Here is a 16556-nt window from a genome sequence, read left to right as displayed (position 1 = left end):
AGCGAGCATGCAGTTTAAAAAATAGTCTTTATACTTGCTCTTCATTTTTTTTTTTGTTTGTTTGTTTGTTTGTTTTAACAAGTCGGCCGTGTCCCACCGAGGCAGGGTGACCCAAAAAAGAAAGAAAATCCCCAAAAAGAAAATACTTTCATCATCATTCAACACCTTCACCTCACTCACACATAATCAATGCTTTTGCAGAGGTGCTCAGAACACAACAGTTTAGAAGCACATACCTATAAAGATACACAACATATCCCTCCAAACTGCTAATATCCTGAACCCCTCCTTTAGAGTGCAGGCATTGTACTTCCCATTTCATGGAGCATAAAATTCCTTGGTCACAAGGCTGTAATACAAATAACTGACGCTCCACATGCCACAAAAAACTTCAGTTTTTGGAACTTTTCGAATTTCAGAATTTCGGATAAAGGGATGTGGACCTGTATATGGAAACTACAAAAGTGAATAAGTCATTAGGATGTGCAAAAAGTTTTTCAACCTAAGTATAAAATGAAATGAACGATGACGATGTGTAATCCATACAGGAGGTTCAAAACAAAGTATTTTTCATGCTGGTCAGTCAAACAGTAAAATGTGGTACCAAGAGTTTGAGCTCCCATTTTATAAAACTCAAATAGGTAATTATACACACTAACCAATTGCTCGTGAGAGGTTGAGCCCTCCATTAACACGCCCGTCGGCTGTTACTCGTCCTCCTGCTTTGATAATTCTGGCAGCCTCTGGATCATCTTCAGGTTTGTGATCCAAGCTCATTTCTATGGCCTTTCCATCTCTTGATACAACACAACGAGAGTCGCCGACATTGGCAACATACAGTTCAGTCCCTCTGATAAGGGCCACACAAGCTGTGCAACCACTGTCAAAGCCAGGCTGAAGAGATTGCACACAGTACATTATTAATATTCCACTATGCTTAATAAATAAACCGAAAAAATCACCATCGTACCATTTTCTCACACTGAAAAACCTCTAAAACTATTATTACAAATGTTCCTCATACAGGAATTGCATTTGACATTAAACCGTTTACCATATTTTTTTTAAACACGCTGGCTGTCTCCCACCAAGGTAGGGTGACCCAAAAAAAAAATAAACACTTTCATTATCATTCACACTATCACTGTCTTTCCAGTGGTGCGCAGATACAACATTTAGATGTTATTCTAAACAGCATATATCCTAAATTTACCCCTCCTTTAAAGTGCAGGCATTGTACTTCCCACTTCAAGAACTCTAGTCTGGCGAACCAGTTTCCCTGAAATTCTTCACAAAATATCACCCTGCTCACACTCCAATAGCTCATCAAGTCTTAAAACTCATTCGTCTCCACTCACTCCTAACTAAGAGGCTCATACATACCTGCTGTATCTCCAAGCCCCTTTCACACTAAACTTCTTTCACCCTCTCCCTCCATTCTTTCCTAGAACAACCCCTACCCATCCTTCCCTCCACTACAGGTTAATACACCCTCCAAGTCATCCTACTTTACTCCATCCTTTCCAAATGACTAAACCACCTCAACAACCCCTCCTCAGTCCTCTGAATAATACTTTTAGTAACTCCACACCTCCTAAATTCTACACTACAAATTCTCTGCATAATATTTATGCCACACACACGACAGTGTGGCATAAATAATATGCAGAGAATTCATTATATGGTATACAATACTGAAAATGATGAAGTATTTCTTTTTTGAGTCACCCTGCCTAGGTAGATGGCCAACATGAAAAAAAAAAAAAATACCAACATGTTGACAAGTTAGATATGTTTACAACACTTACGTATCTATTGTTAATGAAAAAGATATCCAAGTGCTGCAAGTATGTGCGATAAGTAACTCATCACTTAGAGATATGATAGGAGTGTACAAATGGAAAACAGGAAAAAATTAAAGAGGAGAGCATGTATAGTCCCTTTATATAAAGGGAAAGGGGACAAAAGAGATTGTAAAAATTATAGAGGAACAAGTTTACTGAGTATACCAGGAAAAGTATACGGTAGGGTTATAATTGAAAGAATTAGAGGTAAGACAGAATGTAGGATTGCGGATGAGCAGGGAGGCTTCAGAGTGGGTAGGGGATGTGTAGATCAAGTGTTTACATTGAAGCATATATGTGAACAGTATTTAGATAAAGGTAGGGAAGTTTTTATTGCATTTATGGATTTAGAAAAGGCATATGATAGAGTAGATAAAGGAGCAATGTGGCAGATGTTGCAAGTATATGGAATAGGTGGTAAGTTAGTAAATGCTGTTAAGAGTTTTTATGAGGATAGTGAGGCTCAGGTTAGGGTGTGTAGAAGAGAGGGAGAATACTTCCCGGTAAAAGTAGGTCTTAGACAGGGATGTGTAATGTCACCATGGTTGTTTAATATATTTATAGATGGGGTTGTAAAAAAAGTAAATGCTAGGGTGTTCGGGAGAGAGGTGGGGTTAAATTATGGGGAATCAAATTCAAAATGGGAATTGACACAGTTACTTTTTGCTGATGATACTGTGCTTATGGGAGATTCTAAAGAAAAATTGCAAAGGTTAGTGGATGAGTTTGAGAATGTGTGTAAAGGTAGAAAGTTGAAAGTGAACATAGAAAAGAGTAAGGTGATGAGGGTATCAAATGACTTAGATAAAGAAAAATTGGATATCAAATTGGGGAGGAAGAGTATGGAAGAAGTGAATGTTTTCAGATACTTGGGAGTTGACGTGTCGGCGGATGGATTTATGAAGGATGAGGTTAATCATAGAATTGATCAGGGAAAAAAGGTGAGTGGTGCGTTGAGGTATATGTGGAGTCAAAAAACGTTATCTATGGAGGCAAAGAAGGGAATGTATGAAAGTATAGTAGTACCAACACTCTTATATGGATGTGAAGCTTGGGTGGTAAATGCAGCAGCGAGGAGACGGTTGGAGGAAGTGGAGATGTCCTGTCTAAGGGCAATGTGTGGTGTAAATATTATGCAGAAAATTCGGAATGTGGAAATTAGGAGAAGGTGTGGAGTTAATAAAAGCATTAGTCAGAGGGCAGAAGAGGGGTTGTTGAGGTGGTTTGGTCATTTAGAGAGAATGGATCAAAGTAGAATGACATGGAAAGCATATAAATCTATAGGGGAAGGAAGGAGGGGTAGGGGTCGTCCTCAAAAGGGTTGGAAAGAGGGGGTAAAGGTTTTGTGGGTGATGGGCTTGGACTTTCAGCAAGCGTGCATGAGCGTGTTAGATAGGAGTGAATGGAGACGAATGATACTTGGGACCTGACGATCTGTTGGAGTGTGAGCAGGGTAATATTTAGTGAAGGGATTCAGGGAAACTGGTTATTTTCATATAGTCGGACTTGAGTCCTGGAAATGGGAAGTACAATGCCTGCACTTTAAAGGAGGGGTTTTGGGATATTGGCAGTTTGGAGGGATATGTTGTGTATCTTTATACGTATATGCTTCTAAACTGTTGTATTCTGAGCACCTCTGCAAAAGTAGTGATAATGTGTGAGTGTGGTGAAAGTGTTGAATGATGATGAAAGTATTTTCTTTTTGGGGATTTCTTTCTTTTTTGGGTCACCCTGCCTCGGTGGGAGACGGCTGACTTGTTGAAAAAAAAAATAAATAAAATAAATAACATAATGAAAGTATATACATTTTTTTTTTTTGTAGCACACCAGCCATTCCCCACCCTTCCTTCAGAATGCAGGCAATGTACTTCCCACCTCCAGGATTAGAGTTTGGCTCACCAGTTTACTGAATCCCTTCATATATATTACTTTGCTAACACTCCAACAGCACACTCATAAAAATGACTTGGCACCACTCACTCCTAACATGCTTGCTGGATATCTAAGTCCCTCATATACAAGACTCCCCTCCCTCCAACCTTTCCTAGGATGACCCCTACCTCAGCTACTTGTCTTACGGCCAGAAATATGTGGTAGAGTAAACCATCCATGTAACAGACTGAAAATATACAACAAAATCCATTGGGATCAAATGATTTGGAAACAATGGGCAAAGTCTGTAGGCTACAGGATTATCCACTATTGTTATAATCACAGCAAAACAACCTCTTTGCTATCCACTGCAACTGCCATTACCGGCACCTGCTCCCCTCGATTAGCCCATTATATGGAAGGCTTACAGAGTGTAGTAATCATTCAAAACATACCTCCTCCTTCATATTCATGGCAAATTCTGTATATGGATCATCATCATCTTCTGCTTCTACATCCTCCTCTTCCTCCTCCTCACTTTCTTCACCCTCAGCTTCTTCTTCAGCTTCTTCACTGCAAAGTCAATTTTATTTAGACATTTACCCATTATGGGTAGATATAAAGGGACCAAGATGAAAATTTAACTGTGGCATCAGTAATTTTGCAGCAATCACACTGTTGATAGGTACAAGTATTTCCTCACTGTCAAAATCTAAGCAAGTTAGTAAAAATGAACTTCAAACTACAGTAGGACCCACATATCTGCAGATTCTGCTTCTGTGGTTTCAGTTATCCATGGTTTATCATGGCCCAAAAATATCCCTTAATTTTGCTTAATAATGGCCCCAAAGCACAAAAGTAGTGATGCTGGCAGTTCTTTAATGTTTAAGAGAAGCTGTGAAGTGCTTCCCATCAGTGAAGGAGTGAATTCTCAATGTAATGTGCGTAATTTATCAATTAAACTATCATACGTATGTACGTACATGTATATGAAAAACACACATGGGGTTCACTACAATCTACAGTAGGTCTTGGAATGTATCCCCAGGAATATGGGGGACTACTGTACAACCTTAAATGCTCAGTTAAATTAATATCTGCCCATAATGCAGAGGGAATCTAAGTACTGTATACAATATGTAAAATTTCCTTGACAAGCAAAAGCTACATAAAGAGAGGGTGTACCTCACATCTGGAGATGCCTGGCCAAGTTCAGGATCTCCCTGAGACACATTTAAAAGGTTATATGGGTTTGTAGTTGCATTTTATTAAGTGCTACCCATCCTAATCTGTTAATGCTGATTTACATTAATGTAATCACATAGAATCAGATATAAAAAAAAATATTGTATACATATAATTTATAACATTCTTTATTCCTTCAGTTATAGGTATCTTGGAGACCTCAATTTCACCACATAAAACAAGAATTCCCATTTTCTCCTAGGGAAAATGATGTATTGGACAGGAACTGAAGCTTATTATATGAAATAATAATAATAATCCAGGGTGGAAGGAAGGAGTGGTAAGGGTCAATCCTGGAAGGGTCCTAGGAAAAGGGGGAAGTAAGGAGGTTTAGAGTGCCTGGCCTGAGCATCCAGCAGGCTTGTGAGAGCATGTTGTCAAAATGGAGGCAAGGCATTTTTATGGCTTGACATGCCATTGGAGTGTGAATAAGGTAACATGTATGAAAGGAATTCAGGGAAAGCAGTTAGCAGGACTAGAGTCCTGGAGGCAGAAAATATAGTACCTGCACTCATAGGGAGGAGGGTGGAGATGCCGTTCAGAAAGAGAGAGGGTAATAGGAAGGGGAAAAACTTGTGTGATGTCTGAATACTTATGGTAAAAAAAGCTATTGAATGAATGATGGTGAATGTACTTCCTTTCATTTGGGTCACCCTACTTCAATGGAAAATGGCTAGTGTTTTAACAAAAAGAAAAAAAAAGTAAAAACAAACAATAACAATGAAATGGGAATCAACATTTTTAGGGAGCAAAATTTTGATGCTACCGGGACACCCCTGAATAAAGTCCAATCATCACAGAACTTTGAAATTAATAATTTTTTAGTCAAAAACGTACACAATGAAAGGGGAATGAAAAGATATTCAGCAATCAATTTTCTAATCCCTATCATATGACAAAGACCTTTGTCTGGTAATTGTCTCCTAATGAATAAACCACAAAAGGCACTGAATAAGTGTAGTTAAGAGAACCAGCAATGGACTACAAACTGAGTATGATTTCCAACCAGTTTATTACATAAATTTAAGGGTTATTATTTAAAATTACAGTGATATGTATTTACATACCCTCCTTCATCTTCAAAGTTATCATCATCCTCTTCCTCTTCATCACTCAGGTCTTCCTCAGAACCTCCCTCCTGAATTTTTCTGTAAATTTCTGCTGCTTTAATTGCTGCCTCCCTTCTCTTTTCCTTTGCTTTTGCCACTTTCATTGCCAGTACCTCTGAATTCTTCAACAAAGCCTTTCCCTTACTGCCCTTGCTGCTTTTGCCCTTGCCTTTTCCAGCTTCTTGGTTGTCATCACCATTTACAATAATGTTTCCATTCTCTATTGTACACTCTTCTAATTTCTCTTCTGTATCTGATTTTCCATTTATCTTTGTTTCTTCCACATTATCCTCACCCCCTTCACCATTTATCATATGTTCTGTTTCCTCTCCATTTACCTCAATGGCAGTCTCATCTTTAGTGCCATTTTGGTTACCTTCACTGTTTCCTTTAGTGTTCTCAGTACTAGAGTCTTCATTCACTTGTGAAACTGATGAGTCTGGTTCCTCATCATCAAGGGCAAATTTGATTGGTTCCTCACCATCTGCTACCACACTATTACTCTTTGCTTTCAGAAAAGGAGAAACTCCCTGAAAAAGAAAATTAGCCATGATTACTGTATCACAAAAAAAAAAAAAAAAAAAAAAAAGTTATTAATAAAGAACAAATGTTAAAGGATATAAAATTCACAAATTTTGAAGGTACAGTATGATACAAATGGAATATTCAAATGCATTACCACAAAATCTGACTTGTTGAAGTACCTACTACTCAGTGAAATATTATAAAACTAGCATCATTTGCAAAAATCACTGCACTTCTGGATACTGTATATTGAAGCAAATAATATATTAAGGATGTACAAAGATCTTTCCCTGCTGAAAATACACAAGATACTGTAATGTCTAAAAATTAGGGGGTGAGAGATATATGGGTAAGAAGGGTGAGATGACTATGAGGACTGTGAGAGTAGGGAAAGAATTATAAAAACTAAGACTATTTGTTGAGATTAAGTGTTAAAGACTATGTGCAGAAAATGAATTAAGACAATTGCTAGGACAATAGAGGAAGGGAGAGAAATGATTACTAACACAATGCAGGATAGAAAATAGTAGTGGTACAGAAATATTCATGAAGAAATGATCCCATCAATTGTGTGCACATCTACTACTTGCCAGTAGTTTTAAGCTTCATTCACATCTAAGGGGGTAGCAAAATCAGTAAACACATGATAGATGCTGACCCAGAAATCCTCATTATTCATCTAGGTATTATAAAACTATTATGAAATAATGTTACAGTTATACTTTTTAACTCCAAGTTCATTGAAACTTATGAATACTTTACTTTTTCTATTATTCACACCAACATGTGATATTACAACACTAATATGGTACTGACTTTGTATAAAAGCTTACCTTTTCTTTCAGTTTTTCCTTTTTACATCTACTGAGTTGTGGGTTCTCAGCATACTTGGCCATGACTTCGTCAAGGGGCATTGTAGCCTCCCTATACAGATTGTCCACCTCTTCACTCTCAGATTCGGAATTGTCTGAAAGAGGAGCACCATTAATTTGTCAAAGCATAAAGCATCCTTGAACGTAAAAATAAAATAATTATAATAATAATAATAATGATGGATTATTAACCTGGTACAGCAAATTTTCATAGTTACACTAATTATACATTCCAGTGCCTTTAACAGTGAAGTACCTATTCTAGCTAAATTTATTGTTGTTGAACGTGCTGACAACTGATAAACAACGAATAAATGTTTGAACAAGTTGTAGTGGAGATAAGTCAACATTGTCACTGAGACTTGCTGAATATGACACACTCCCCAAACTCATTACATATTATGATTAAACCACACTTTTATTTTTCTTGGTTTTTATTTTCTCAAATGCATTCGACTGTAGTACATATATGTACGTTTGGGACAGGAGTAGCCAGTTCCTCTATGTTTGACATAATTTAGAAGGGAAATTTGACCTTTATTTTTAGCTATGTTCATATCTTGACTGCTCAATATTGCAAAAGCTGTCAGTGGCCTAAACACCCCAAGAAAAAGGCAGCTGATGCTGTCTCTATCTAACTCACCCCAGTAGGTCAATGCTAACTCTCTCATACCCTTCAAATTCATCAAGTAATGACCAACAGATTGTAAGGAAAGATAAACAACTATTTTTAACATAGGATACTTTAAAAATTTAAGTGTTTTGGCACTGTTGGAGGTTTCTGGAACATAACCCTATTTTTCTATATCCTTCAGGTCAGTTAGCACTAGATTAGACTCCAATTTTAATACTGTATACATAAGCTATTCTCAAATTCATGGTTTACTGAACTTTCAGAGAAAATGAAGATGCAAAAAGGAATCTAGTATATTTTTTTTTTTGCAAATAGTGGTAGAATGCTGGAGAAATTCATAAATAACCCTTCTCTCCCAAACTACTGAGCAAGACATGACTAACTCAATATAATCCAGAACAGAAACGTTATCTAAAGTTTCTTTATTTTTGGATAGGACATACTACAACCACTAAAAAACTATGTTAAACTACAAAATGATGATGAAATATTGCAAGCACAGTTCATATGGTACACACACACATGCGCACACACACACACACACACACACACACACACACACACACACAAAAAAAAAAAAAAAAAAAAAAAAAAAAAAAAAACCAAAAAATTCACGATATTCACTCTTCATACCTTCTTCATCTTCATCCTCGTCCTTCGTACCCGCAATTTGTTTGAGAACAGTAACAACGTCAGCTTTGACAAGAGTAGCATCAAACTCTAGGAAAGCATCTGTAAGGGCTTGAGAAATATTTCCACTCTTGTATGCTTCGGTATCCTTGAAGAAGTCAGGTAACTTGAGCGCTGTGTATGCAGCCACTTCATGCCCTCCATGGCCATCGTATACAGCAAAAAGGTGAGTATCCGTGTCAAAATCCAAAATTGAATTGTGTGCATCCTAAAAACAAAAACACAAGGAAAGAACTTTTATATTATCACAAATTATGAAAAAAATCATTGCATACACTACACCAGTACCTATGATGGTTTCAAGTTTTTCTATTTCTACTCTTCCTGCCTGGTACTGGGCTAGGCCTCCCTGCTGATTGCCTAGTCAACCAGGCTGTTCCTGTTGGCAGCCAACTGACTCACATTCTATACTGGTTCCTGCAATATGTCTGATATTTCCTGGCAAAAAGTTGAAACAGAGGCCCACAGAGGTTACCACAGCATTCTCTCATTGTGTCTGCGGCTCCCTTGCTTTTCACTTGGTCTATTTTATGCTTCTTCCCATTCTCTCTCACCCTTGTACCTCAATGTTTGTAGATTTGGGAGCTAGATCCTCAATACTGACAGGCTCTCCTCACTTACCGACAGAGTTCCGTTCCTAAGACCACGTCTTCAAACGAATTCATCGCTAAGCAAGGAGCATACTATAATGGAAGTGGGTTTGTGTCAACCATCTCTGATATTGTTTTAACCCTTTCAGGGTTGGTGCCGTACTGGTACGGCTTGCACGCCAGGGTTGGCGCCGTACTAGTACGCATAAATTCTAGTGCCTTCAAATCTAGCGAGAGAAAGCTGGTAGGCCTACATATGAAAGAATGGATCTATGTGGTCAGTGTGCGCAGTATAAAAAAAAATCCTGCAGCACACAGTGCATAATGAGATAAAAAAACTTTGACCGTGTTTTTGGTTTAAAACAGCGAATTTGCACTGCATTTTCGTATGGTATTTATGGTTGTATTCTTGTTTTCTTGGTCTCACTTGATAGAATGGAAGATATATCACAGGAATAGAGATGATTTTGATTGGTTTCACAATGAAAAGTACCTTGAAATTGAGCTCAAAGTAGCAGAAATGTTCGATTTTTGCCAAAGTTCAAAAGTAAACATACCATGCCACATGTCCAATACACGTCAACTGGTGAGTCTAATATTCTTTCACAAGTGCGCTGATATTATTTATACCATTTCTACACTAATGCAGTAGTCTGCATAACAGTAAGTCTATTTATTTGTGAGAATAAAAATTCAAAGTGGAAAGCAAAAGAAATGTAAGAGGCCTGGGGACGTGACTAATGAACAGAGGAAATGTTATTTTAGTGTCAGGAATGTGTCTTGTTTATTTTGGACCCTATTTGGAAATTGGCATCTTTTGAAATTTGTGTGAAATTGGCAAAATTGCCAATTTCTGACCACATTATTGGATAGTTGAAATCGGTAAATGGGTGGTTTCTTATACTCATTTGATGGAAAAAATGGACTTCTAGCGAAATAGTTATGATGTTTTCGACTGGAACATTGGAATTGGCCGAAAATCGGGCTCAAAGTCGGCGAAATTGCCGATGCGTAAACATCGCCGAGACTACTAACTTCGCAAGTTTTCCATCAAATTTCATACTTTTGGTGTCATTATGATCAAGAAAAGATTCTCTATCCTTTCATAAGATTTTTTTTTTTTCGAAAAATTTCCGACCCTGAGAACAAGTTTCGGAGAGGGCCTGCCGACCCTGAAAGGGTTAATGTCACCTTTGCACCATTTATAACATTTTTAATATATTTCTAAATTCTTATACAATAGTGTACTGTATATTGTAATAAACAGAACAGAGGCAATCAGTTCTAATGTACATTATTTAGGTACGCATATTGGTCCGAGAGCCCATTGTAAGTCTGAGTGGTTGGTACACGAGTACGTCGCTAAGTGAGGAGAGGCTGTGTATATATTATCAAGCAACTTCACCCACAAGTGCAACTAATGTGACATTTTTACTGTGGCAACGTTTCGCTCTCCAGGAGCTTTGTCAAGCTGTTACAAACAGTACATGGACAAAGAGGGTATAGTATACAGTGGTCCCTCGCTTTTCGTAGTTCTCGGCAACCGTAAATTTCGCCAATCATAGGGGTATTTTCGTATAAACGTGGACTCGCTTTTCATAGGTTGACTCGCGAATAGTAGTTCGTCCGGGACGCGTATGCACGGTGTGCACCAGGGAGGCCTCCCTACCCAGCCAGTTTGGCATTGTTTACCAGTGAGTGAAGGTCCCCTCAAGTGCTTCTACGAAATATTTCATAATATTCCACTCATTTTAGTGCTTGCAAGTACTAAATAAGTTACCATGGCTCCAAAGAAAGCTCCTAGTGCCAAGCCTGTGGTAAAGAAGGTGAGAAATATGTACAGTGACAAAGTCTTGGGCCATTTTAGGGAAGTGTGAAAGAGACGCCAGAAACAGCTCTCTCCACAGTTACTTTGCGAGACAGGACTAGAGTGACTCTCAAGGTGGTCCAAGTGGCATTAAGAAACAGAGAAGAGAAGTAACCCCAGAGAAGCAACTGGTACCTGAGGTGTTGCTGGAAGGGGATTCCCCTTCCAAACTGTAAACAATCCAATCTCTCTCCTCCTCCAGTCTCCCATACACTAAGAAGAATCTCCAATAAAGGTAAGTGTTACGCTGTTAATGTTTCATTCATCATTTCCCATTGTATTGTTTATGTACTACATGTATATTACATGTAAAAATTTTTTTTGTTTTAATACTTCTGGGTGTCAGGAACGGATTAATTGTATTTACATTATTTCTTATGGGGAAAATTGATTCGCAAATCGTAAATTTCGTTTATAGTAACAACTCCAGGAACGGATTAATTATGAAAAACGAGGGACCACTGTATAGGCTCAGAGTGAGGTGCAATACTAGTGGTAGTAGTAGTAGTAGTAGTGAAATAAGTTGTAGTAGTAGTAGTAGTAATACAATATGTTAGAACAATTAACTCGCACAAGAGTAAAAGGATATAAAAGCTATAACTTGGGGTAACAAACAGCCTCCAATAGAAATATTTGTCTAACTTATTTTTATGTTACCCTTTTATATCCTTTTACTCCTGTGCGAGTTAATTGTTCTAACATATTTTATTTCTACTACTACTACAACTTATCTCACTACTACTACTACCACTAGTATTGCATCTCACTCTGAGCCTATATATACCCTCTTTGTCCATGTACTGTTTGTAACGGCTTGACAAAGCTCCTGGAGAGCGAAACGTTGCCACAGTAAAAATGTCACATTAGCTGCACTTGTGTTCTTTTGCTTTACATATTGTCGGTAATTCTACCAACTTTATTACAACTTGACCCACCTCTCCCACTTCAAAGTGTACATTCCCAGTTCTCCGAGGCATTCCCAATAGTTTGAATGCTTTATTGGCTCTATGTAGACAGTAAATGCTCTCTGCATCTTTTCCAGTTGCATATATCTCCTGCCTTGAATGGAGCTGTCAATACAGCAATACTCTAAGCAAGAGAGCAGAGGTATCACTGGCATGATTTCTCATTCTGAAGCTCTCATTATCCAGCCTGTTTTTTCCAGGCTGTTACAGCATTTTATTATTTTGTTTTTTCAAACGTCAGTGATATTCACAACTTTTTTACACGCTCCTTTCATTTTTGCATTTTGTATACAGTACCCCTTTTGAGTTCTTCACCCTTTCCATATCTGAGCAATTGGCATTTGTCACCAATGAACGTGTTATTTTCTATTCCCTATTGAAAGACTTTGTTTATATCCTACTGCAAATTTTTGGTCTCTTTACAAAGGCAACTGTCGTACTAATTTTTGTGTAGTCCGCCACACAAGAAACAAGAAAGGTGCAAGGATTGTTGTGTCTTGGGGGTAGTGAACTTTTTACTTTGCTAAGGCTACATTTTGCTTTGTGCTTAATTTATCGGAAAACTGAATATCTATCTGCCTATTCTGTGTTATGGTATACCTGTTTACCTTATTTTATCAGCTGTAACTCCAAGATCACATTTGTCAAATAGTCCATACATACCATGTCTATTTTGGGATTCTACCAGACTCTAATTCTGCTGTCATGATCTAGTAATTGTGACAAGCATAATCTTCCTTCTCTAAATCTACATCGACTTGGATTGTACTGATCATGCCTTTTTTTTTTTCTAAAGTAGGTTGCATTTTGACATAAGATCACCATCTCAAAGATTTTTTTTATAATGGGTGATGTTTGTGCCACTGACCTGTAGTTTGTAGCCTGGGCTTTACTGCAGAGGAGTCATGGCTACATTTTTAAAGGCTTCTGGGATTTCAGCAAGATCCAAACTCTCTCAAAAGTGCACTGATTGCACGTGATAGTGGTATTTTTAAATAACGAGTTCCAAGAATCCAGCCCTGGTGTTGCATGTGGGGGTATGCTCTCTTTTTCCTTCTGGAATTCTGAAGATTTGAGCTTATGTCATATTTATAATTTGTAGGGTGGGCAGAGGTAATGAAACAAACTGGACCCTCCAATCTATCATCATTCAGTAGACTGCTCAACATTGACTCATGCTGTCTTTAACCCTTAAACTGTCCAAACATAGATCTACGTTTGCTCGCGTAGCACTCCAAACGTAGATCTACACTTTTTATTACATGCTTTCTTATGGAGAAAATCAAGGTCGGCGTGCTACACGTAAAAACATAGATCTACGTTTGGACAGTTGTAGGGTTAAAGATTTTATTATATTCGTTTTTACCATCAGAAATACTCAGGTTTATATTTCTTTCCCCTCATTCATCATGAATGCTTTAGTTTCTGCTCTGTCTTGGTAATCCCTCATTGTAGGTTACCTTTCCTTTGTTGTGATATATGCTTGTTTTCCAGCAGTTCTGTAACCCTTTTCTTTCTATACCTACCTCTGCAGTCAATAGATTATTTTTGCATTTTTTTGGTTAAGCTTTCTCGGAGAAATATATTTTATATAGACAGTATATGTATTTCTGTACAGGTCTCCCTCAACATTCGCGAGGGTTAGGGGATCAAGAGCCTCGCGAATGTTGAAAAACCGTGAATGTTTGGTGCCCCAATATATTGTAGGGAAATATATTACAATACTGCTTCCTTAACTTGTTGAACCATGAATAATCATAAAATACATGAAAACGTCGTAAATTGTACTAAATATATACATGTTATGCTTTAATAACGTATGTTATTTAATAACATGTTAACAACATGTATGTTATTAAATAACACAGACTCCACCACTGCGAGTCCCTACTACCCTCCCTCCGACCCCCACAACTGGCAGCCAGCCCTCCCACCACTCAGTGTGGTGAGTGTTTTGTTTGTTCATTATTTGCTATTAAACTACAGAATAAATAATGTAAACTCATCCATGACTGCATATTGGAACGGCTATTAGGAAAGGTATTAGACGGTGACATCATGTGTTTACTCTTGAACACTGCAAAGAATCAAACATTTCTGCTATTGCTAATAATAACAATAATAATAATAATAATAATAACAATAATAATAATAATAATAATAATAATAATAATAATAAATACGATATAATTGAAGAAGGAAATTGTACAAAAATACGAAGGAGTGGTTGACACATCGTCAGTGTGATTTTGTTTATGCTGGAGTGAACATTAGTCTCCCTGCTCTTCCAAACATTTCACAATAATTCAGCAGTTGAGGCAGTGGTATTTAATAACATATATGTTATAAATAATAATAGTACATATTATTAATAACATGTATTATTATTAACATGTATGTATTTAATAACATATATGTTATAAATAATAATAGTACATATTATTAATAACATGTATTATTATTAACATGTCCAAGGCCAAAATCTGAAGTGGTGCCCCAGTGTCCAAGAATTTTCCAAAAAAAATTTTTTTATTTTTTCTTATGAAATGATAGAGGATCTTTTTGTGAAGGCAATAAAACAAAAAGTACGAAATTTGATGGAAAATTGACGAAATTATGCTCTCGCAAATTTTGAAGTGTCAGCGATATTTATGAATCGGCGATTTTGCCGACTTTGACTCCCATTTTAGGCCAATTACATCATTCCAGTTGACCAAATTCTTAGCTATTTCACTAGTATTACTTCTATTCTATCGATTGAGCACAAGAAATCGCCAAGTCAACTGTTTCAACTACAAAATAAAGTGATCGGAAATTGGTAATTTGGCCAATTTAACACAAAGTTCAAAATATTCCAATTTCAAAATAGCGGCCAGAATAAACAATGTAGGCATTCCTGGCACTAAACTAACATTTCCTCTGTTCATTAGTTACGTTTTGAGGCTTTGCAAATAAATCCCATTTTGATTTTTTATTCACATAATGAATTTTATTCACACCAAAAAATAGAAGATTTACTGTTATGCAATATTGTAACAATTGTATAAATATCATCACCACATTTGTGAATGTATATTAGACCCACCAGCTGGCATGTATTAGACGTGTGAGGTCGTTTGTTTACTCTTGAACATCGGCAAAAATTTAACATTTTCACTACTTTGAGCTCAGTTTCAAGCCATTTCCAGTGCTAAAACCAATCAAAATCATCTCTATTTCTGTAATATGTCTTCCATTTTATCAAATGAGACCAAGAAATTGCAAATACAACTATAAAAAACATACGAAAAAACACTGCAAATTTGCTGTTTTAATCGAAAATCTTGGTTTCAGTTTTTTTCTCTCATTATACACAGTGTGCTGCAGGATTTGTTTTATGTGGTGCACACATACCACATAGATGTATTCTCTCATATCTAGGCCCAAGTGTACCACTCACAGTTTATCAGAGTGAGCTGAGCTCATGACGTAGATCTACGGTTTGGACCCTGAACGTAAAGCCGTAGATCTACGGGACGGACCCTGAAAGGGTTAAATACCATTGCCTCAATCACTGCCTCTACCACTCCAGTCACACTCAATCTACAAGCACCAAACACAATGAATTATTGTGAAATGTTTGGAAGAGCAGGGAGACTAATGTTCACTCCAGCATAAACAAAGTCACACTGACGATGTGTCAACCACTCTCGTATTTTTGTACAATTTCCTTCTTCAATTATATCATATTTATTATTATTATTATTATTATTATTATTATTATTATTATTACTACTATTGTTATTATTAGCAGTAGCAGAAATGTTTAATTCTTTGCAGTGTTAAAGAGTAAACGCATGATGTCACCGTCTAATACCTGTTCGAATAGCCATTCCAATATCCAGTCATGAATGGGTTTACATTATTTATACTGTAGTTTAATAGCAAATAGTGAATAAACAAAACACTCACCACACTGAGTGGTGGGAGGGCTGGCTGCCAGTTGCGGGGGTCGGAGGGAGGGTAGTAGGGACTCACAGGTGGCGGGAAACTTAAATATGATTTGGTGGCTGGGAATTTGGTGGCTGGGAATTTGGCGGTTGGGAATTCGCGAATGTGTGAAGCCCGTGAAAGTTGAAAACGTGAATGTTGAGGGAGACCTGTATTCACCTTTATCAAACACTGGTGTGGGTTTTGACTGTTCAGGACTGTTTGCCAGGAAGTGTCTCATAATTCTTTAGGTATTTGGTCCCAATCACTTCCCTAATTGTTAAAAGTTAAATTTGTTGAACATCCCTCCATGTTGGCTACTTTTGGAATCTTAATACATTTATGCTTGTCTTGAACGAGTACAGTAAACCCTC

General features: G+C 37.2%; 1 protein-coding gene across 1 annotated transcript in view; it reads right to left on the bottom strand.

Moving 5' to 3' along the window:
* The window catches only part of LOC128700782 (protein phosphatase 1G), a 38743-nt gene that overhangs the window by 14477 nt on the left and 7710 nt on the right, over positions 1 to 16556 (bottom strand). Inside the window, exons 2-6 of the mRNA XM_053794223.2 lie at positions 8735 to 8999; positions 7429 to 7562; positions 6029 to 6600; positions 4172 to 4289; positions 660 to 894 (exon numbers count right to left, since the gene is read on the bottom strand). Of these exons, the coding sequence (XP_053650198.1) occupies positions 660 to 894; positions 4172 to 4289; positions 6029 to 6600; positions 7429 to 7562; positions 8735 to 8999 (1324 nt within the window). The remainder of the gene's footprint in view (positions 1 to 659; positions 895 to 4171; positions 4290 to 6028; positions 6601 to 7428; positions 7563 to 8734; positions 9000 to 16556) is intronic.

Source organism: Cherax quadricarinatus, chromosome 56, assembly GCF_038502225.1.
Source record: "Cherax quadricarinatus isolate ZL_2023a chromosome 56, ASM3850222v1, whole genome shotgun sequence".
NCBI lineage: Eukaryota > Metazoa > Arthropoda > Malacostraca > Decapoda > Parastacidae > Cherax > Cherax quadricarinatus.
This window is presented reverse-complemented; position numbering and strand designations above follow the sequence as displayed.